The 23893-nt window shown below is 42.0% G+C and overlaps 1 protein-coding gene across 1 annotated transcript in view; it reads right to left on the minus strand.

Annotated features, from left to right (window-relative positions):
• LOC137630678 (putative RNA polymerase II subunit B1 CTD phosphatase RPAP2) overlaps positions 1-23893 on the minus strand; it is a 91209-nt gene that overhangs the window by 35871 nt on the left and 31445 nt on the right. The window contains exons 3-4 of the mRNA XM_068362297.1: positions 15420-15534; positions 3161-3322 (exon numbers count right to left, since the gene is read on the minus strand). Of these exons, the coding sequence (XP_068218398.1) occupies positions 3161-3322; positions 15420-15534 (277 nt within the window). The remainder of the gene's footprint in view (positions 1-3160; positions 3323-15419; positions 15535-23893) is intronic.

A 23893-nucleotide genomic window follows, 5' to 3' on the forward strand; every position in this document is an offset into this window, starting at 1 on the left:
CTAAGGTGCAGAATGAATGGATCTAATGCTAATTTAGCCATAAACTGAAGCAGGCCTCTTTACTCCCATTCCTGCTATATTTTATTTCTGGGTCGATCTGTGGCGCCGGGTGAAAAGAGTCCTTCTTATATATCTTTTCTGATAAAACCTTCCAATTATACCAGAGAAAGAAAAAAGCATGGAATGCTGAGGTTACTACCCTCGCGCGAGCACCTTTTGGGTGTCGTGTATAAAGCAAAGGCGCGTGAAAACCACTATTCACAGGTTGTCTTCCATTTAGTTAATTCCTTCGTCAAAGGGATGGGCCGATACAAAGGTCCTAGCCAACCACCACCGCCACGACGCGAGCGCCATCTGAACAACATCCTTCTTTTTGGAATACAAAGTGTTGAATTGTTTTGTTGTGCTCTCGGTCTTTTTTATCTATCGTGGATTTATTTTGTCATGTCCGAAGCTCCATCTTCACACATTCCAATGTTAAGTACCATAGTTTGTTTTGACAGTATTTTATTGTACCGGGCTTTTGTTTTATATCCAGTATAGTCTGTTTTATTATTCCCGTCTGGCCTTTCATGGCGGCCATTGTTTGTTCACTTGTTTGGGAATTCATCTTTGTCTGCCCGTTTAGTACTCTGTCACTTAGGTTCTTGGTTAAGTCCCTGGCCTTTCCTCAAAATTCCTTTAATAACACAAAGCCAACATCAAATAAACAAACTAAAATGTTTGAGAAAAAGAACAAACGGCATTGGATAGGATACAAAAGTACAATTGTACTCGCTGTGGCCGAAGAAAAAGTGAAATCCTTGACAGGAGTCAGATCTGCTGAAGACAATTGCCTTTCTTAAAGGATGAAAGGCTTGTGTATGCACAGGAACCAATTAGGGAAGAAAATTCAAATTGCAGTGAAACATGCTGAACACCCAGTCCCATTATTAAATCAATGATGACATAAGGTAGCCTTCACATATTTACATACAGATGCATAGCAGCATAAACTTTCCTACTCACGTACTTGAATATCTAAGTGGTTGACATTACAAGTTTTAATATCCCAAAGAAATATATTGATTCTTGCTGGATGTTCGGGTGAGGACAACAAAAATTCCCAGTAGTGCCATAGCCTCTGTACCATGGTCTTCCACTGTCTAGGGGTAGAGTTCTCTTGCTTGAGGGTATACTCAGGCTGACTATTCTATCTTATTTCTCGTCATGTTTTTTGAAGTTTTTATAATTTATATATGAAATATTTATTTTAATGCTATTACTATTATTAAAAGTTTTATTTTAATTGTTTATTACTTTTCTTGTAGTTTATTTATTTCCTTATTTCCTTTCCTCACTGGGCTATTTTCCCTATTGGAGCCCTTGGGCATATATCATGCTGGTTTTCCCACTAGTATTGTAGCTTTGTTAGTAATTATAATGATAATAATGTATTGTAATATCTTTTTATAATAAAATATTTTTTATACAAACCCAATCATATACGATAAACTGTTCAATAGACATTTGTTTGACATACAGAAGGTAGTCAGTCGCTGATGCATGATACATTAGCCCCCTAAGTTATATTTCAATCATGTTCCTCCCTTTTTCTGTAAACTGTAGATGAAGCAGTTAAATTGCGAATAGTTAGGAACTAAGCTCTGGTAGCTCATAATTTTATTCATTGTATTGTTTAATCCATTGAATGTATATCAAGGCACTTTTACCAATTAAGAGTCTTTGAAGATTAGGAAAGAACTCTTACCATCTACATAAGACATAAATATATTGGCAATAAAAAAAAAGCCTACAATGCTTTTCACTTCCATAGAAAATTTTATCGCAGGTACCAATTTATTCAATTTACCAAAGCAGCCCATAACCACAGAAAGTTTTGCATCTTGAATGTGCAATGAATGAAGGGTGAAGGTGGGTTGTGAGGTGGAAGATGAGTCCTGGCATCTCCCTTAATAGGTAATACATGACTCACTACAACCGTCAGTACCACTGAATTCAATTACATCTAATTATAAGATACATCTCTAAAATAAAAATGATCAAAGGTAAACTGGGACTTGGACTAAAATCAAAACAAATCCAAATTGTTTAAAAGCAATAGAGGCAAAGGGCTGAAATATTAAGGACCCATACTCTTCCCTCTTCAACTTTGCCATCTGTCATATTGCATTAAGCTCTGACAATAACCTACCTTAGCCAAGAAACCCCATTCTCTGTGGTATGCTTCTTCCTGAGGCATGGAGAGGAACAGTTTGGAGTTGGCATTCCTGTGTTCTCTAGTTTTACGTAAGTAAAGTATGATAGATTACCAGACAGAGCAAATGGTACTTCATTGCTTGTAAGCAGCTCCTCTAAGAGAAGGAAACTCTAAAATCAAACCATTGTTCTCTAGTGTTGGGTAGTGCCATAGCCTTTGCACAATGGTCTTCCACAGTCGCTTGGGTTAGAGTTCTCTTGCTTGAGGGTACAATCGGGCACACTATTCTACCTAATTTCTCTTCCTCTTGTTTTGTTAAAAAATTTTATAGTTTATAAAGGAAATATTTATTTTAATGTTGTTACTGTTCTTAAATATTTTATTTTTCCTGGTTTCCTCTCCTCACTGGGCTATTTTTCCTCCTGGAGCCCTTGGGCTTATAGCATCCTGCTTTTCCAACTAAGGTTGTTGCTTAGCAAGTAATAATAATAATAAATAATAAATAATAATAATAATAAAAAATAGTAATAACAACAATAACAACAACAATAATAATAATAATAATAATAGTAATAATAATAATAACAGATGGCAAAGAAGAGATGGTGGTGAAAGTGACGTGGAACATCCCTGGCTACTCGTCATTTGAGTCTTTACGATAAAGGTAGTAGGAAATGACAACTCCACTGACGAAACGCTTCTAACAAGTGTCACCCTTCCCAAAAGCGCATGAATCTATTAGACTTCTTAAAGTGGCTTATATGAAGACTACAGAAGATTTGATGACTAAGGAGAAATCATAACTATGATCTTTGTGCAACCCATGAGCTACCTACTATCTGTAGGCAACTTCATGGTTACCAATACAGTATTACCAAATAATCAAAGAAAAGCATGTTTCCACTGTAACTCATGTACTGCTACACTTTCATAACTACTGTCTTCTGCTAACAAACTTACCCTTCTTAATGTAATGTCATACACTTTGTTGTTACGAATCCTATAACGCTGATCACCAGAAAAACCATCAAATTCGGTTGTACACATGGGATAGCCACATACTCCTGAAGATCCTCTGTCTGTTTCAACTTGCTCATATATATCTGGATTGATGTAGCAAAGCTGAAATTAATAAAAAAAAAGTATTAATTTTCAAAATGAATTAGTACTTTTATAAGTTGATACCACATTTCACCAAAAACTAGTGTTCCTAAGGTATAGTCCTTAATAATTAAATAGAATTCCGTTTGCTTACAAGTTACCCAAAATTTCCAGCCTCTAAATATACAGGTTATCTCTTGTATGAACAAAACATATTAATTATTCCAAATATAGTGAAAACAATGGAATTTCAATAGCAAAAATTATTATTTCAATACTTACCGTGATAAAATGATATTTTCATTATAAAATAAATTTTTGAACATACTTACCTGGTAGTTATATATATAGCTTACGTCTCTGACGTCACAACAGAAAATTCAAAACTCGCGGCAATCACTGATTGGATAACCAGGTGTACCGTACACCTGCGCACCCTAGTGAGGTCCTTGGAACCGTCCCCTGTTCCCTCATATTTTCTATGCCTCTAGTCTCTAGAAGGGAGGAGGGTGGGAATTTAATTATATATAACTACCAGGTAAGTATGTTCAAAAATTTATTTTATAATGAAAATAACATTTTTAAACACAAGACTTACCTGGTAGTTACATATATAGCTGATTAACACCTTTGGTGGAGGGTTAGAGACAGCCACTATAGTTGGAATTCTGCTTAAGGGTTTAAAAATAAAACGAGCTTGAGGGTTCGTACCTGATAAGGAAGCTGACTTCAATGATACTCTGCTATTATGTCTGCTTTCCTTATGAGATCCAGCAGTGCTCTCAGGGGGGCTGAAGATTCCCTAGGAGCTGTCAAACCGGTGACCACACCTCTCTGTGACAGAGCCTCCTCTAATACCCAATTCCAGGTGCTCTCAAGGAACAAAATTGACCACCTGACCAATCAATGATTGCAGAAGACTGTCACAATCTCCACAAGACAACCATAAAAACAAATTAAAAGTTCCAAGAGAAAGAAAAGGTATTAGGATTATGGGAATGTAGTGGTGGATCCTTCCCCCACTACTGTACTCGCTGCTACGAACAGTCCCAGAGTCTACCAGTCCTCATATAAAGTCTGGACACTTTTCAAATAGTGTGAAGCGAACACAGATTTGCTCCTCCAAAAGGTTGTGTCCATAATGCTTTGCAACGAACGATTTTGTTTGAAGGCCACTGAGGTTGCTACAGCTCTCACCTCGTGAGTCTTGACCTTTAAAAGACCAAAGTCTGTCTCACTCCAATGTGTATGAGCCTCTTTGATTAAAAGTCAGATAAAAAATGACAGGGCATTCTTAGACATTTGCAAGGATGGTTTCTTGACCGAGCACCACAGTGCTTCCGATTTGCCTCTTAACTTCTTCGTCCTGTCCAAGTGAAACTTAAGGGCCCTTACTGGACATAGGAATCTCTCTAACTCATTGTCAACTACTGTATATCCGAAAGATTTGGAATTTAAAAGGCCTTAGGCCAAGGTTGCGAAGGGCGCTCATTCTTGGCGAGACCCAACTGTAATGAGCAGATAGCTTTGTTATCCTGAAAACCCACGTTTTCACTGAAGGCATGGACTTCACTAACTCTCTTGGCTGTTGGCAGACTAACCAAGAAAGGGGTTTTCATCGTGAGGTCCCTCAGAGATGCAGAGTGCAAGGGCTCAAATCTGTCACTCATAAGGAACTTCAGGATTATATCCAGATTCCAAGCTGGTGAATCCTGGCAATGTTGCTTCGAAGTCTCAAAAGACTTAAGAAGTTCATGTAAGTCTTTATTATTTGATAGATCCAAATCTCTGTCTGAAAACGGTCACCAGCATGCTCCTGTATCCCTTGATAGAAGATGAAGAAAAATTGCGCTTCCTTCTCAGGAACAAAAGGAAATCAGCAATCTGAGTCACAGAGGTACTGGAAGAGGAAACGGAGTTGACTCTACACCATTCCCTGTAAACTTGGATTGATAGACTCTGATGGACGAAGACCTCCTTGCTCTTGCAATTGCTTTAGCTGCCTCCTTCGAAAAGCCTCTAGCTCTTGTGAGTCTTTCGATAGTCTGAAGGCAGTTAGCTGAAGATTTTGGAGACTTTGATGGTGCCTTTTCAAGTGGGGTTGTTTGAGTAAGTCTACTCTCAAAGGAAGGCTTCTGGGAGTGTCCACCATCCATTCCAGTACCTCTGTGAACCATTCCCTTGAGGGCCAGAAGGGGGCTACTCGGGTCATTCTGGTCCCTTCGCTTGCCACAATCTTTTGTAGAACCTTATAAATGATCTTGAAAGGCGGAAAAGCGTACGCGTCTAGATTTGACCAATTTAGTAGGAACGCGTCCGTGTGTGCTGCTTCGGGATCTGGCACTGGGGAGCAATTCGTCTCTAGCCTCTTGGTCTTTGAGGTCGCGAAAAGGCCTATGCAAGGCCGACCCCAAAGTTTCCACAGACTTTTGCATACTTCCAGATGGAGAGTCCACTCTATGGGTAGGCCTTGCCCTCTCCTGCTGAGACTGTCTGCCAAACCATTCTTCTCCCCTTGTATGAAGCTTGTAATCAATATTACCTGCCTTTCGTTTGCCCAGATGAGCAGATTCCTTGCCGTCTCGTAAAGGTAGATCGAGTGAGTTCCTCCTTGCTTGGTAATGTAAGCCAATGCCGTGGTGTTGTCGTTATTGATTTGTACTACCTTGTTCCGGACTGACCCCTCGAAGCTTTCTAGGGCCAAGAGGACTGCTAGCAGCTCCTTTTGGTTTATGTGGAAGAGCTTTTGAGCCTCCGTCCACAACCGCAATGCTTCCAGCTTGCCCAGTGTAGCTCCCCACCCTGAGTCCGAGGTGTCGGAACACAAGGTCTGGGTTCCTCAGATCTGGTGGGCAACCCTCCTGGAACTTGACTGGATCGTTCCACCACTGAAGGCAACTTCTTATTGACTCTGTGACTGGAACACACATTGTGTCCAAATCCTTCTTCCTGTTCCAGTGAGAGTTGAGGTGAAACTGGAGAGGTCGAAGATTCAGTCTTCCTAGGGAGACAAACTGTTCTAACGAGGAGAGGGTTCCCAACAGACTCATCCACTTCCTCGCAGAACACTTCTGCTCTCCTAGAAAAGATTGTACTTTCCGGATGGCTTGCTCCGTCCTTAAGGGAGACGGAAAAGCCCGAAAAACTCGACTCTTAATCACCATCCCTAAATAGAGAATCTCTTGTGATGGTGTCAGAAACGATTTGCCCTTGTTGACCAGAAGACCCAATTCTTCTGCCAGCTTCAATGTTGTCTGAAGATCCTTCAGGCAGAGATCGTGAGAGCGAGCTCTGAGAAGCCAATCGTCTAAGTATAAGGAACCTCTGATGCCTCTTGAGTGGAGAATCCTGGCCACATTGAGCATGAGTTTCGTAAAAATCTGAGGGGCGGTGTTGAGGCCGAAACAGAGGGCTCGAAACTGAAAAACATCTCCCTGGAATACGAACCTCAGATAATGCTTGAAGCTCGGATGAATAGGGACATGGAAATAAGCGTCCTGGAGATCCAGTGAGACCATCCAATCGCCCTTTCTTACTGCTGCAAGAACTGACTTCGGTGTCTCCATCGAGAACTTTGTCTTTTGGATAAAGGTGTTGAGAACACTTACGTCCAGAACTGGACGCCATCCCCCGAGTTCTTGGGAACCAGGAATAGGCTGTACCCTTTCTATACCCCTCTTCTCCATCAAAAGAGACACTTGAAGCTGTAACGCTTGCCTCTTTAACTCCTCTCTGTACCTGGGAGAGAGATCCACTGGTGAAAAAATCACAGGAGGTTGCCTTATAAAAGGGATCTTGTAACCTTCCTTTAGAAGTTGGACCGACCAAAGGTCTGCCCCCCTCTTCTCCCATGCCTGCCAGAAGGTATGTAGTCTGGCTCCTACTGACTGAAGGCGAAAGCAGTCAGACCCTGCTTCGCCCTGTCCTAGCTCCTCTCCTCTAAGCTCCTCTTCCAACTGGCCTAGAGATACCCCTATTAGAAGACTTTCCTTGAAAGGGCTGGGAAAACTTTGTAAAAGGTGTATCGTCTTTAGGCTTGTGGCTAGAAAAGGACGATGGTAAGACTTTTCTTGCCGTCTTAGAGACTAGGTCTTGGATGGCCTTTTGAGTCAAAGCGGAAGAAATCTCCCTAACCAGATCCTGCGGGAAAAGAGATGAAGCTAGCGGAGCATACAGTAACTCAGATTTCTGGAAGGGAGTAACCCCTAGTGACAGAAATGAACACAACTGGGCTCTCTTTTTAAGGACGCCTGCTATAAAAATCGCTGCCAACTCATGCGAACCGTCTCGCAATGCCTTGTCCCTGCAGGACATGACATGGATCAAACTAGAAGTCTCTAAGTACAGCAACCTTCTTACCCAAGGCCCCCAGAGTCCAATCGAGGAAGTTAAAGACCTCGAAGGCTCTAAAGACACCTTTGAGTAGATGGTCCAACTCTGAAGTAGACCAGAGAACCTTGGTCTTCCTCATGGCCGATCTACGGCGAGAGTCTACCAGGCTTGAGAAGACTCCCTGGGCAGAGGCCGGAACTCCCAAGCCGAGAACTTCTTCCGTATCGTACCATATACTGGACCTAGACGCTAATCCAGTTGGAGGAAAAGCGAATGCTGCTTTCCCTTGATCCTTTTTGGATCCCATCCAGTCTCCCATCAACTTAAGAGGTCTCTTTGACAAACGAGACAGCACCATTCTAGTAAACAGAGACTTCTTCTTAGGTTTCCCAAGGGTGAATTCCGATGGAGGCGAACGTGGAGCAACGGGAACAAAAGACTCTGGGAACTAATCATTGAATACTTTCATTAGTTTCTTTAAGTCCACTGAAGGGCGAAAAGATTTAGTCTTTCTCTTCAGATAACTCCTCAAAGGGTTCGACAGGAGAAAGGAGAACATCAACCTCTTCGTCTGATAAAGTCCCTTGACGCTCTGTAAAACGCTCACGGTCCACGCGATCAGAGCCAAGGGGTTCTGGATCTTGCTCGACATCCTGTCTGGAAGTTTGCTGCTCGATGTCGCGTCCTGGAGAACGCTCGACGTCGCGTCCTGGAGGACGATCGACGACGCGTCCTCGCTCACCCACACATCCCGAAGGACGTTCGACCTCCCGTTTTGCTGTACGCTCGACGTCTTGGATAGAAAGACGCTCGACTACACGACTAGAAGAATGCTTAATGTCTTTCTTAGAAAAAAAAGAACGTTCGCCGCCTCATTCTGGAACATGCTCAACATCGCATCTTGCTGAACGCTCGAAAGCACTTGCAGAAGGACGCTCACTATTACTCCTAATACGATGTTCGGCGCTTCGCTTAGAAGGACGCTCGACTTCCTGGAAAGTAGGGCGTTCGTCGCGTGAAGAAGGGCTTTTAAGGTCCTGTTCACCAGAACGCTGGACGCTACGCACTATAGAACGCTCAACACATCCCGATACAAGCTGTTTGTCTACAAGAGTCTCGTGACTTGTCGCCTTGCGTCGTTTGGCGTCCAGAGCGGAAGGTTCCATAGCTTGATAGCTTTGCATAAAAGACGAAAGCTTTAGCTGCATCTCTTTCAACATATTAAGATTAGGATCTACCGAAACAGGTGACGAGACATCAAAGTCAGGCTCATTCTCTACACCGCTTAAAGACCGCTTAGACCGTCCAGAGAGCGATAGCCAATCTGAAGGAGGCGGAGGAGCATGAACCGAGGGCATGCTTGGTTCAGCCAACTGCCCAACAACAGGACGATTCTTTACAGAATATAACGTCCTAGCAGGACGCTTGGTAGGCGAGCTCTCATCATTGGAATGAAAGCGTGGGCTACTTCAATGGCTACAGCTTGGACCTTGAGACATCCTGGAAGGATGCTGGTTGCCATTATCAAACTTCCTCTAAAGAGGTCTGGACGCTTGACGCCAGCCTCTTTAAGGAACGTCGTCATCCGAGGATGAATAAAACACCTTAACCTCACCTTTCATATGGTGAGGGTGAACGTCTTGGGAAACGTCAACAGGAACGCTCGAGGGGACGTCTGCTCCGGAGCTAAAGCCTCTCGTTTCCTTTCGTCTTTCGACATTCCTTCTCCCAGGGGTTGGGGAGCTTGGAAGAGATCTAGGACTAGGAGAACGACAAGCCCGAGCAGGAGCACCCTCCACAGCACTAATAACACTCACTGCACTTCTCGCACTTTCACTTTTAAGCTGCTTAACGTCAGCCATTAACTGCGTCCTATCAGCAGCGATAGACTCAACCTTCACGCCCAACGCCTGAATAGCCAACGTCAGGTCTTTAAGTGTAGGCTCATTAGCGGTACTCGCAGTGGGATCAGGAACTACCACTACAGGGGAAGGAATAGGTTAAGTGATATGGGAAGAGGAAAAATCTCTAGAAAAGCGAGAAGAACTACGCCTTAACCTATCTCCTTCTAGCCTTCGTGAATAGCAATCAAATTCAAGCCACTCACGATCAGATAATAGAAGGCATTCGTCACATCTATCATCCAGCTCACAAACCTTACCTTTACATTTAACACAGAGTAAATGAGGATCAATGGAGGCCTTTGGCAACCGGGTCTTACACCCATTCACACACACTCTAAATGTTATGGGGGGGGTGGCCATTTTGAAAAATTGTTAGAGAGATCACAACGAGCAAGGGTCAAAATATCAATATCCAAACATAAATCAAGAGTATCCAGTCGAAAATCCAATCAAGCGAGAGTCAAAAACCAAATTATTGTACTTCACCAAAGGGACAGCAATAATATCAGGAAAAAAGCGAGGAGAATCTGCAACAATGTTGTCGCTAGCGGCGACAGAGAAAATATGAGGGAACAGGGGATGGTTCTAAGGTACCTCACTAGGGTGCGCCGGTGATACACCTGGCTATCCAATCGGTGATTGCCGCGAGATCTGAATTTTCTGTCGTGACGTCAGAGACGTAAGCTATATATACAACTACCAGGTAAGTCTTGTGTTTAAAATGTATTATTATTATCATTACTAGCCAAGGTACAAACCTAGGTGGAAAAGCAGGATGCTACAAGCCAAAGGGCCCCAACAGGGAAAAGAGATCAGTCCAGAAAGGAAATGGGAGACAAATAAAGTACAGTATACATAAGGAGTAATAAAAATATAAAATATTTAAAGATCAGTAACAACGTTAAAATGATAATTCATATATAAACTATAAAATGAGAGAATATCAACCTGTTCAACGAAAATGTTGCATGGATTCAACCGCCAGATTTGAAAGATAATTTCCAAACCTAGTCACAGATGAAATAAAACTTATGGAATAATGCGTAGTAACTTCTGTAAAGTTAGATGACTACCGAGAATTGCAGTGGCATCAAATAAATTATTAACCCTGGATAGGTACGCTCCTCGGACACCCCTTTAAGGGTATACTCGGACGCGAACGACCCCGACGCCAAAAAAAATTCTTGAAAAATCAGTTTTTGCAGTAACCTCCTTTTTTCTTTTGCCAAAAAAAAACTTCAATGAATGCTTAAAACAACTGTAAAGATAAATACTACTCATCTGCAGAAAAACTATTTATTATAAATATTTTAAAAAATTAAGTAGAAAAAAAAAAGACCTGACATAAAAATTCATAAAAAAAACGTTTATACATATATACACAATTCCTTTTAGGAATTGATTCTTGAATGTTTAGGACACATCTTGATGTATTTTGGATGAAGTCAGACCCATGGAGGTGAAGATCTGAAATGAGAAAAAAAGGGTAACTTTTTTTGGCCAAAAAAATTTGTCCAAATTTCATGAATTTTTTTGGGTACCCAAATGAAATAGGAAGTGGCTAATTTTTTTAGGGAATAAACATATGTTATCCTAAAATAGAAATATGTAAAAAAATCTTCATTATTTTGTAAATTACATTTATATCAGGGGCCATATCTAAAGGTAATTTTTTGAGTACTTAGAAATTTCGTAAAAAAATACATATATTTAATATATAATATGATATTTATGCAGGTAAAAATATACCAAAATATCACAAATTCTATAGGGAACAAGAATATATATAGATAGGGCAGCTTACGCTTCGGATATGTCCACAAAATGGCCGCCAACCACACTGACTCAGACTCCCTAATCTGCCACTTGAAATGTAGGAAGGGTATGTCAATTTCAAGGTGTTATTTACTAATCTAATTATTATTGGATATGCATAAAAATTGTATGGTGGGTTGCTGGATAATTGTCGATTATTTTACGACTATAAAATTAAAATTCTGACCCAAAAAAATTTTTTTGAAGGGAAATAAAATCGAAAAAAAAAATGTAAAACAATATAATATTTTAGCTAAAAAAATTTGATGATATTCAATAAAAAAAAAAGTAAACAAAATTTTCCGACAAATAAACATCTAAATGAATCATTACTTTGTGATAGTTCCTTAGTACGTAGTAATTTTGAAAGAATTGGGAAAAAACGAAAAAATGGCAATCACCGGAAAATCGAACACATACCTATATATACGCCATATCTGGCTAAAAAAAAGATAGGCATGGGTAGCCAGATCATCTAGAAACACTTTCCAACACTATAAAATTATAAGTTTTGCGACACTACTTGCCAATTCCTTACGGTAACATGACTAAGCAAAAAAATGCAAAACAAATAAAAAGGGGCACTCGTGGAAAAATGGCCATTCTAATATACGGCATTTCAGAAAAAAAAAAATTTCAGCCACGTGCTAGGCAAACCATCAAGGTACATTTTCCGACAAATAAACATATAAATGAAATATTACCCTGTGATAGTTCCTTAGTACGTAGTAATTTTGAAAGAAATGGGAAAAAACGAAAAAATGGCAATCACAGGAAAATCGAACACATACTTATATATACGCCATATCTGGCTAAAAAAAAAATAGGCATGGGTAGCCAGATCATCTAGAAACACTTTCCAACACTATAAAAATATAAGTTTTGCGACACTACTTGCCAATTCCTTACGGTAACATGACTAAGCAAAAAAATGCAAAACAAATAAAAAGGGGCACTCGCGGAAAAATGCCCAACATTCTAATATACGGCATCTCAGATAAAAAAAAAAAAGACATGCACGTGTTAGCCCAACCATCAAGGCACACTTTCTAACACATAAACATGAAAAAAAAATCAATAATATACGGCAATTCCTTACTACGTAGTAAATTTTTACAAATATTGAAAAAAAAACAGAAATTGGCAACCGCAGTTAAATACCCAATATACCAATAACTACGTCGTATCTGACAAAAACAAAATCACGCATGGGTAGCCAGATCATCTAGACACACTTTCCAACACTAAAAAAGCAAAAGTTTTACGACACTTTCGCAATATCTTACGGAAAAATGACTTGGCAAAAAAATGAAAAAAAATGAAAAAGGGACACTCGCGGTAAAATGCCCGACATTCTAATATACGGCATCTCAGATAAAAAAAAAGACATGCACGTGCTAGCCCAACCATCAAGGCACACTTTCTAACACATAAACATGAAAAAAAAATGAATAATATACGGCAATTCCTTACTACGTAGTAATTTTTACAAATATTGAAAAAAAAACAGAAATTGGTAACCGCAGTTAAATACCCAATATACCAATAACTACGTCGTATCTGACAAAAACAAAGTCATGCATGGGTAGCCAGATCATCTAGACACACTTTCCAACACTAAACAAGCAAAAGTTTTACGACCCTATTTGGCAATATCTTACGGAAAAATGACTTGGCAAAAAAATGAAAAAAAATTAAAAAGGGGCACTCGCGGTAAAATGGTCCTCGTGGTGATGAACGACCTTTTAACTAAAAAAAAAATCATGCACATGGTAGCCAAACAATCCACCAAGACTTTCCACAACTGATAACCTATACAAGTTGCACCATTCTACGACAATTTCATAATACGTAATAACTTTGATAATTATGCAAACTACCTTAGAAGGGTAAACTCGGTCGCGCTCGACCCCGACGCGTCTCAGAAATCGGGGAAGGAGTACAGCTACAGCAATGCACATCTGGACACTACTAGAGCGTGTAGGGGAGACACCTCCTGCAGGTCGATCACCCACAAATTCAGTCACGGGGGTGAGTCACGTGAGAAAAACCTGTTTTTTTTTTACGCTCGGGGTCGCAAACGACCCATCGTACCTATCCAGGGTTAATATCTACTACATTAAAACAATCATAGAATAACTCTTCTAGAAGCTCATAGGGTTTGAGGAAAGAAATTTTCTTAGAAGCAAAGTAAAGTAAAAAAAGGTGGACAGCTTGGTAGGCCTAGACCAAAAGGAACAGGTATAAGCTGACTGAAAAGGATTAAACATAAGTTTTAAAAGTAATTTGTATTTTTCCTAGCTATGCAAACTTCAGTCCTTTAAAATATGGAATGTCTTTAGCAGGGCTAGAGTGGTTGTTAAAATTGTTAATGAGATAGTTAATGATAGGTGGTGAGTGTGGGAAAGTAGCCATGCCTACTCTCTGGACAATGACTCTTCACTTTTAACCTTTGCCTCAGGACCGAGAGTGGAGGTTGAGGTGAGAAGTTCAACATTAAAGAACTCATGTTTGCATAGCTAGGAAAAATAAAAATTACCCCCCTAAAAGAGAGGTGATATCAAGATTCCTATTCTTGAGACTATAACATCTACTTTTTCTCCTTGGAAGATGGGGAAGGGAAAGAGGAGGACCAAACTAGGTCCTGCAAGTACAGAAGTCGTCTCAGTAACTATCGTTGATGAAGCTCCTACAAGGTGAGAACCATAGAGGCTGCTACAACAGGAACCACAACAATGGAATCACTGTTGCAGGGGTAATAAATGGACACTCTCACCTTTATACATAAAACAGACACAGGGCTGGGGTCACTGATACATGGAGTGCGGGAGCTCCAGGGTCACTGGCACAGGGGTACAAGTGCAAGGCAATTCAAGCTAATCACTTCCCTAAACCTTTTTATGCCTTTATGGCTTCATCTATTTTTTTCCACAGGAGCAGAAGTATTCTAAGTTGCTTTTTTGACTTAAGGTACACTGTGAGGATCACCACTGGAGTAGCTGACAGTCCCAGCACTGATATTGTTGATATCACTGGTTTCACTGGTAATCAGGACACAGGGCTGAAGTAGCCTTAGTTACCAGCTTCCTGAAAAAGAACATCAAATGCCTACCTGCAAGTTAAGAAAGGCAATAGACTTCCTTACGTCACTCGCCGGGGATAGTCTGCAAGGAAGACCTTTCAGAATATATTGGATTACAGCGATCACATCACATTTCAACGAACCCCAAAAAACTACCCCACACAGATCAGAGTTCTCCCTGCTCTTGTAGCATACTCCCCAAGACCAAGACAAAGGCTTGTACTCAAAAGTATCAACAAACTTGATGAAGGGTGCTAAGTGGTAAACAGTCTCACTGGCATTGTCATGAGACCTGTCAAGAATGACAGAGTAGACTTTGCCATTCCTCTCCTCAATGGATACCTATGCCTTTAGCGGGAGGCCTCGATCAACACTCGGCATACAAGGATAATTGCGAACAATATGCCAGTTTGGTAATAAAACAATGGAGTGTCCACCTTCAATCGCATTCCTGCTTCGTTGATTATTAACATGAAGTCAATATCAACCTTTCAAACTGAAACGTATGAGAAAAGGATTAAACAGTCTTAGATAGAACATAACAGTACAATCACTCGCTGAGGATGAAGATAAAAGCCAAGTCTTTGAGACAGGAGAATAGCTGGGGCTACTAGCCTGCGCTAAGCACCTGTCGTTAACTAACCTGTTAATAATTTCAAAGGTCATTCCATCTCTTCTGAAGACATTCCCTATTTTACAGGACAAAAGCTTTATACAGTATACAAGTAGGAACAAATTGAGAATAGATTCTTTTGGGGAGACACAACACCTTCAAATTCCACTGGGATATACAATACCTTCAAATTCAACAAAGACAAACAATTATAAAGACTTTGCTATCATTCATTAGAGAACAGTAGTAAATTATCTGTTAAGTTAGTACAGTTGACAATATATTACCTTTTTTGTATTGGGTTGTTAGTCTGTGAATAAACAAGAGTAAAACTGAATAATCATAATGGTTTGAAGTCTAACAGATACTTACCAAATTTTTTAATGTTTCTACATCCATTGGGTCTTCCACCAAACTCAAAAATATCTTCTGAGCATTTTTCTGGGCTGCTACCATGCGTTCCCGTGTTGCCTGTACTCCTTCCTCTCTGAAACAAGACGTATATAATCTAAAGAAACTTGACATATGGTAAAACCCTTTTATCAATCAAGTTCACCACAAATGGCTTTGATGCTACAATAAACTATGAGCCAGTATCCAGAGTATTTACAAAAACGCTATTACAAATGCAAAATTTCAAGCAGCTAAAGGTGCTTTTGACATGATATATCCATAGCTTGCTCACTATTTTAATTACAGGGTCAGGAGCATTTCATCAATCAGTGGAAGAGCCATCAAATAGATCACCAAGACAAATTACAGCCATTAGGTATGTTTCGCTCATCCTGTGTCTATTTATATAGACCAAAATTTATTTGATAATGAAACAAAAGGGTTCGAATGAAGTCTGGCAAATGTTTCAAGAAAAAGTATCCTTCTCTATGAATTTCAAGAACGAGATTAGAGGCTAAAACCTAACCTTATTTCGGCGAAGCTGAAAGATGAGCCATGATAATTTTAGTGAGGGATAACTACCCCAACCGCTAGTTAGCGACGGGGGATGGCGGTAGCACATCTACTCCCCTCACTCACACACCTGAGCTCAGCAACCCTTTTTTCTTTCTGGCAGGACTTCTTAGGGAACCGGGTGATGGACCAATTTGTATAAATAGCTCCAGGTTTGTATACAAATTATTTAACAAATTTGTGATTTGTTCCTGAACTTCCTGCACAAGTACAAACCCTTTGCTATTTAGAGGGATGACTCATTCTTAGGAGGGAGGAAGTCCTCACCAACTAGCATTGGTTTGTCCCAGGATTCTCTCTTCCTCGATGTATGGTCGAATGTAAAGGAACCCTAGCCTCGCTAAAATGAAGTGCTGCAATTAGTGTATGCACTATTAGCAGCCTGCAGAAGCATGTGTGTTTATGCGACTAGCCATGTGGCTTATCTTTAACGTAGGAACTCAATATCATCTAAGGAGTTCTTTCTAGACTTACCCAACATCCTCCCTCAGAGAGATCTTGGGGATGCAACAAAGCATAATATCTATACTCAAGATGCACAAGGAAATAAGTTTTATCTGCAGAGAGGTGAGGTCAGCTGTGCTTAGGACCTTGGTGCTGTTTTCCCCACAGGGGGGGAGAAGGTGAAAGGAAGAAAGGTGCCAGTCATTCTACTCATTCACCCCAGACTAACTCCGGTAACCTCAGCCCTCAACCCTCTGCTACTTGTCCAGCAAGGAGCTTGAGGTGTTTAGACCACTTGTGCAGCCACCACAGGACCAATGGAGAATGTATCCATGATCCTGTGGGTTACGTCTTGCAGGTAGTAGGCGGTGAAGGTCATCTGACACATCCAAACGCCTGCTTGTAGTACCTGCGCATCAGTGTAGTTCTTTTTTAACACCAGAGATGTTGCAATGTCTCTGATGTCATGAGCTCTGGGTCTTTTGAAATGAGGAGGGTCTGGATTACGGGCAAAGTCAACTGCTTTCCGAATCCAGGAGGAAATGGTATTCCTGGTGACCCTCCTCTTGACCTTCCCCATGCTAACAGAGCTGATATACGGGGGCGAGCTGCTGCCGTTCTTTTTAGGTATCACCTCAGACTTCTGACTGGGCAAAGTACCAGTTGATCTGGATCTTCGGTTACAGAACGAAGAGACTCTCCCAAACCTAGAGTCCAATACACCCGTATTTTAAGTCTTAGCAATGAACTCAGGGCTGGAGCAAAGGATTATTTCTCCCCTTCTCCTAGAGCGGGAGACATCAGAAGATAGACCATGCAGTTCGCTAACTCTCTTGGCCGAGGCCAGAACGAGTAGAAACACCGTCTTCTACGTGAGGTGGCGATCTGTTGCCTGGCGTAATGGTTCATAGGGAGGACCCTTCAGAGACTGAATAACCCAAACCACGTTCCAAGGAGGAGATCTAAATTCCGACTGGGGACAAGTTATCTTATAACTTCGTATGAGTAAAGAAAGTTCCAACGAGGAGGAAATATCAGCTCCTTTCAGTTTAAAGGTTAGTCTCAAGACTGAGCGGCAGCCTTTGATTGCTGAAACCGAGAGAAGCACTTCTTCCCAAAGGTATACAAGGAACTCTACTATCGTTGGGACAGTGGCATCAAGGGGAGAGATAACCCTTCCACGACACCAACCACAGAAAACTGACCACTTTGCCTGGTAGACTGAAGCTGTGGAGCATCTAAGGTGTCCAGCCATCCTCTCCGCAACTTGTTGCAAAAAGCTCCTCTGTGTGAGAAGGTGCTGGACAGTCTCCAGGCATGAAGTCGAAGCAAAGCGATGGCTTTGTGGTAAATTTCGGCATGGGGCTGTTTTAGTAGATTGTGTCATGGAGGGAGTCCTCTTGAGATCTCAGTGAGGAGTTGCAGAAGGTCTGGGAACCATTCTGCATGATGCCAAAGCAGAGCTATAAGCATCATTAGTAAGTTCTTGCTACACAGGTGTTGTCACTTGAACACCGGTGGCCCCGAAAGGTCGGGCACAGCAGGTGGGGATCCATCTCAAGGGCGGACATGAAGGTACCGCAAGCGCGGCCTTCGGGATCTGGACAAGCACGCATGGGACAAGTCACTCATGCGCACACACAATCTGAAAAGACAAATAAAGAGAGATTATCAAAGCCAGTTAAATCGGGAGAGCGCGGGCAGTATGTCCGTCTCTACCAAGCCAAGAAAGCTACCCCACCCCTACCCGCTAATAGCGAGTGCAGTAGTTATCATTCATTAAAAATTATCATGGTTAGTTCAGCTTCAATATAAACAATATACCCAATATAAATAGTGGAAGGTTTGTATTTGCGCTGGAACAAATAAGCAATAGGTTTGCAAACATACGCACTGGTTTTCTTAAATTTTACAAATGTGTGTCTATATGAGAGAGAGTATTGTATGGAGGATGGAGATATAAGAAGAAATGTCAATAGAGATAATAGTTACATGATACATGGGACTTACCTACAGTTTAATTGAGATTAAACTGACAGGGAAGACATATGCTGTACCCCAAGAGAGGAGATAAAGAAGACAATTAAAGCCCAGTCATTTTTTACATTGATCCCAGACTAAAAAACCGTAACCTCTGACCTCAAACAACTACTAATAGCCCTGTGAGGGAGCTAAGATAGCTATACATCATGCTAAGTAGCTACCGCAGGGCCTAGATCTTGTAAACTTATCTAAGGACTTGTGTCACATCTTGCAAGTAGTGGGCTGTGATAGTATTTTGGCGCTTCCATATGACCGCCAGTAGCACCACAGAAAGGTTTTTCTGAATGCCAGGGATGTACTTATCACCCTGACATCATGAGCTCTGGGTCGTGTCCTTCCTTGTTGAGAAGTGGAAATATTAATGGCCTGGTCAATGACCTACTGTACTTAAATCCAGAAAGAGATAGCGTTCTTGGTCATTTCCTCTTGAGCCTACCAGTACTGACCAAGAGGTGTTTCATCTAGGGGGAAGCCCCTCATGTACACTTTAGATAGTGCCTCAGCGCTCTCACAGGACACAAATGCAGCCAGTCAAGATCATCAGTTACTTCCTGAAGACTTAAAATCTGAAAGGAAGAAAACCTAGGGTCAGACACTGCTAGATTTTGAGTTTTCTCAATGAACTCTGGGACAAAGTTGATTGAAACTTGCCTCCATCCCCTTGAATGGGCGATGTCGTAGGAGAGACGATACAGCACACTGACCCTCTTAGCAGAGGTCATGGCAGCAGAAAGATCGTCTTAAGAATCAAGTCTCGGTTAGAAGCTTATTTAATGGCTTGTAAGGAACGTAGAACTTCAGTGACAGTGACGTTTCAAGGTGTTCTCACTTACGACTGGGGGCAAGCTTGCTCAAAGATCCGTATGAGTATAGATAATTCGGCTGATGAGGATATACTAACTTCTTTCAGTCTATAGACCTGGCTCAAGGCTGAGCAATATCCTTTCATGGCTGACACTAAGCAGAGATTTTCCTCCGAGAGGTAGAGTAAATATTCAGCAATTAAGCGGATAGTGGCTCTGAGTGGAGAGATACTCCTTCGACAACACCAACAACAAAAGATCGCCCACTTAGCCTGGTAGACTAAGGTTGCTGACCTCATGAGGTACCCTGACATCCGTTTCGCTACTGGTCACGAAAACCCTCTCTGAGTGAGGACATGCTCACAGGTCAGGAAGGGAAGGCAAATCCCTCGGACCTCTGTCAAAAGCAGTAGAAGATCTGGGTACCATTCTGCCTGCAACCATAGCAAAGCTATCAGTCATAAATTGGTTAATTGCTGATCTTACCCTGTTAAAGAATTTCCTCGAGAGGCAGAGCAGGGCGAACACGTATACATCCAGATTGTCCTATGGGTGTTGGAAGGCATCCTAAAATGCCCCAGGTGGGTTTGATACCGGCTAGCAGTACAGTGCACTGGAAGTTTCCGGTTAAAGGACATTGCAAAAAGGTCTAGTACTGGTGAACCCAATAAAGTATTTACTATGTTTGCTATGCAAGGATTCAAAGACCATTCACATTAAACTATCTGACTCCTCTTGCACTGATTGTCTGCCAAGATGTTCTCCTTGCCTGCTATGAACTGGGCTTACAGAGAAGTTGCGTTGTCCTCCATCTATTGCATGATTTCGATGGATAATTGGCAAAGTTGCCATGAAATAGTACCTCCTTGCTTGTATAGGTATGCCATCATGATTGTGTTGTCACTCATCAACACTACCATGTGGCCTGAAAGGAGCTGTTGAAAGTGTTTAAGAGAAAGAAACGTCACTCTCAACTCCAGGGGGTTTATGTGGTATAGCAGATCTCGGACCACAGTATGGAGGCCATATGTTGGGGCAGGTGAGGCCCCTGCCCTTTTGATACATTAGTGAAGAGCATCAAATCTGGTGGAGGAGAAAGTCTACACATCTAAGAAGGTTGGAGTCTATACTACACCAACTCAGATATTTCTTCTGCTCTTGTCCCTCCCTCCCTCCCAAGAATGAGTATTATGAGAGGGTCCCTGCCTTAAGACCCAAAGGTTTTCAGCTGCCACTGAAATGAGCACATGCGGAGGCAGCTGTTTGAAACCAGATGCTCTAAAGATGCCAGGTGACCAAAAAGGCACTTCCTGCTGAAGAAATGGTTGCGCCACTTCCTTAAATCTTGTGATTCTGTCCTGCAACAAGAAGACTTTCCCTTGTAAGATATCTACTTGCATCCCTAGGTATACCAGGTTTTATTTAGGGTCTAGATTCAACTGATCCCTGTTAACCGCAATACCCATATCGCAGCAAAACTGGTGAAGTCTGTCTGTTGACAGACCAAAGCAAAGCACCCTTAACCAGTATACCTTGTGCATTACAAAGCAGAGGTACTGTCTGACCATGGCTGCAGCGACCATTTTGAACTGAGTCTGCAGAACAAACTCGTTCAAAGCCGAGAGGTCGATGACCGGTTTCCAGCCTCCAGATGCCTTCTCTAAGAAGTTGACTTTAAAAGCCTGAAGACTCGTCGAGGACCTCCTAGAGAGCACCTTTCTCTAGCATGGTCTGGTCCTGGCCATGAACGCCTGAACCAAAGCGATGGAGGTTTTCTATCCCACAGAATGACTTGTGACACAGGCAAAGACATGCAGTTTCCTACTTGCTTTCTTTAAGGCTAGACTAGTGAAGGACAGTCTCAAGCATCAAAGCCCTCTGCTGTCCATCCCATGGGTTCAAGTGGGATTGCTTGAGACACCAGAAAACTTGCAAAACATTCCATGGCACTTGAGCTCCCTAGGAACTCCTCATGGGTCTTGACAATTCTCACAAAGAGGCCAGACAGGTCCTATTCGTAAAACCTGGATCCTTCACCGCAAAGATTGAGGAGCTTCCCCAAAGAAAAAAGAAAACAGTTGATCCAGATACCATTCAGCATGTGGTTTCATGGGAGCAATCATGGTCATGCTGAATGCCAGACTAGGGTTCGAGTCCCGCTCAAACTCGTTAGTTTCTTTGGATGCTGCAACCTCACCATCCTTGTGAGCTAAGGATGGAGGGTTTGGGGGAGCCTATAGGTCTATCTGCTGAGTCATCAGTAGCCATTGCCTGGCCATCCTTGGTCCTAGCTTGGGTGGAGAGGGGCCTTGGGTGCTGATGATATGTATATATATGGTCAGTCTCTAGGGCATTGTCCTGCTTGGTAGGGCAGTGTTACTGTCCCTTACCACTGTGGCCTTTAAACCAGCTGTTGAGTAATTGGGCAAATTATAAAACGAGTGTAAAAGAGTAAGCCTCTAGAATTCCTAGGGAAGTAGGAAGTTTCTTGTTCAACTGAGTGGTGAGATGGTGAAAACCTGAGGTAAGAAGTCTCTCTGCCATGCAGTGATTTAGGGATCACAAGTGACCCTTAGACCAAGTCCCTGTTAACTGATTATGTTTGCTCAAACAGTCCTGCCTGGATGAACCTTGCAAACAACTTTATCATATTGACAACTTTCTTAGAGTGTACCTGCTTGATAAGTCTGTGAAATGAGCCTCTGCTGACAAGTCACAAAGGGAAGCATTGCAGTTAATTAACGTTACAGAGTGTTTTACCAAACATGTTGGAAAGCTTGGAAAGTAGCAACATTGCATGCATTACCAGTAGGTTAAAAGGCAGGAGCGTTTCTAATGTGCATTATATCTCTGTGACAAATACTGTAAGATATTCAGGTAGGTGCCCCATCCCTTCCCAAATATGTCTGGCCCACAGATTCCTTGTAGGTGAGGAGTTCCATCTATGAGGACCATCATGCAGCTACCGTTATAGATTGTTCCTTGTTCCTCCTCCAACAAAACAAGAAGGTACTGGGAATGATAGCTGCTGACTAGTAAGACTTCAGGTACTACTGCAGTGATTGCTGGGGAGCCGGCCGTGAGGAACTAGTTTTTCTGTTAAGGAAAGATGTCTCGTTGACAACTCACAAATGGGTGTAAAGATCTTGGTATTTGTAGACTAAGTTCTGATGATTTCTGCCTTGTAGGTAACAGACTAAAGTCAGGTGCCGTAAAGTCGATGATTCTCTCGACATTATGGTTGGCTAGCATCTTTGTCAACAACTGTGTGAGCACGATGTGACATCTTGGTGCTTGTTCCAAAGTTGGAAAATCTCGATGCCTAGTAAAACCTCAGAGCATGAGAAGATCTCATGTCCTGGAACAATCTCAGTGCATCATAAGATCTCGAGCATTGAAACATTCCAGCATGTTGAAAGACATCTGAGCTGGAGCCCTGGAAAGGAACAAACACTAGGTGACAGGTGTGAAGATCACTCGAAGAATGAGCGTAAATTCCAATCATGTGGTTCCAGTTCTCATGACACCCGATTGCATGGCTTCTATAGTATGGATCCTGATCGCATGATTCCCGTTCGCAGTGAGTGGCCGATCTCATAGGAAATGGTGATCATAAAGAACAAGCACAGAGAATCCTGTGTTATAGGGAGAGAACACAACTGAAACATTCTCGAGACACAAAACACAAAGACAAGACCACGTGGAAACCTCTGTGCTGACGAAAGGACGATCTTGTAGCCCATACATGGGAGGAAAATTATCATATGTTCCTCTTTCATCAGTATTGTAAACAGAAAAAAGCTGGAATGAAGCAGATGCCAGAAGTTTTGTAACCATAAAGTTATTAAAGAACAGGTGCGAGAGATTCAATTGCAATGTGTTCCATCGCACTGTCTGACGAGCACGTAGAAAACCAATTCTTAGGTGAATGGTCACACCGAGACAGCTAAAATGGTGAGAGAATGTGTGGAGATCGGTGGCAATATGAAAGGATGGGCCCATGGTGATCCTGTCATGGGATCAGTCAGCTGGGACATGACGTTCTACTAACGATATTTTCGTGCTGCTCAATGATCGTGCATTTCACCATGCTCCTGCTGGGTTGTTATCTCTAGAACTCTGAAGAGGAAAGGGGACAAGGGCAGTGCCTACCATCCAGCTCAATGGTGTGTGTGTGTGTGTGTTCAGTATCATAAAAGATTGAGCAGTGATAGTGTGTGAACACCGGTACCATGTAACAAAATGTATTCTCTAGGAATAAAACATTCCTAGTACGACACATCTTGCGTCATGTACATGGTGAGAGCCTACTAGGATTGTCTTACCAAGTGGATACATTCACAGTACATACTGGTGATTCTCTCGCCATTCATCGAAGCGTGGGCGTCACTGAATCGTCCCGGGGCAGGAGAAGGACGAGGTTGGCTGACAATGTCCTGACCAGTGCCACATACTGAACCGTATTTTTGGGGAAGGAAGCATCCTGGATATGAAGTGTACGCGAGGGAAGAACGTACTAGGACTGTCTCCCAAAGTGGATATGTTCTTGATACGTACCATTGGTTCTCTAGAATTTTTTTGAAGCCTCGG

The sequence above is a fragment of the Palaemon carinicauda genome, chromosome 38, assembly GCF_036898095.1.
Source record: "Palaemon carinicauda isolate YSFRI2023 chromosome 38, ASM3689809v2, whole genome shotgun sequence".
Taxonomy (NCBI): domain Eukaryota; kingdom Metazoa; phylum Arthropoda; class Malacostraca; order Decapoda; family Palaemonidae; genus Palaemon; species Palaemon carinicauda.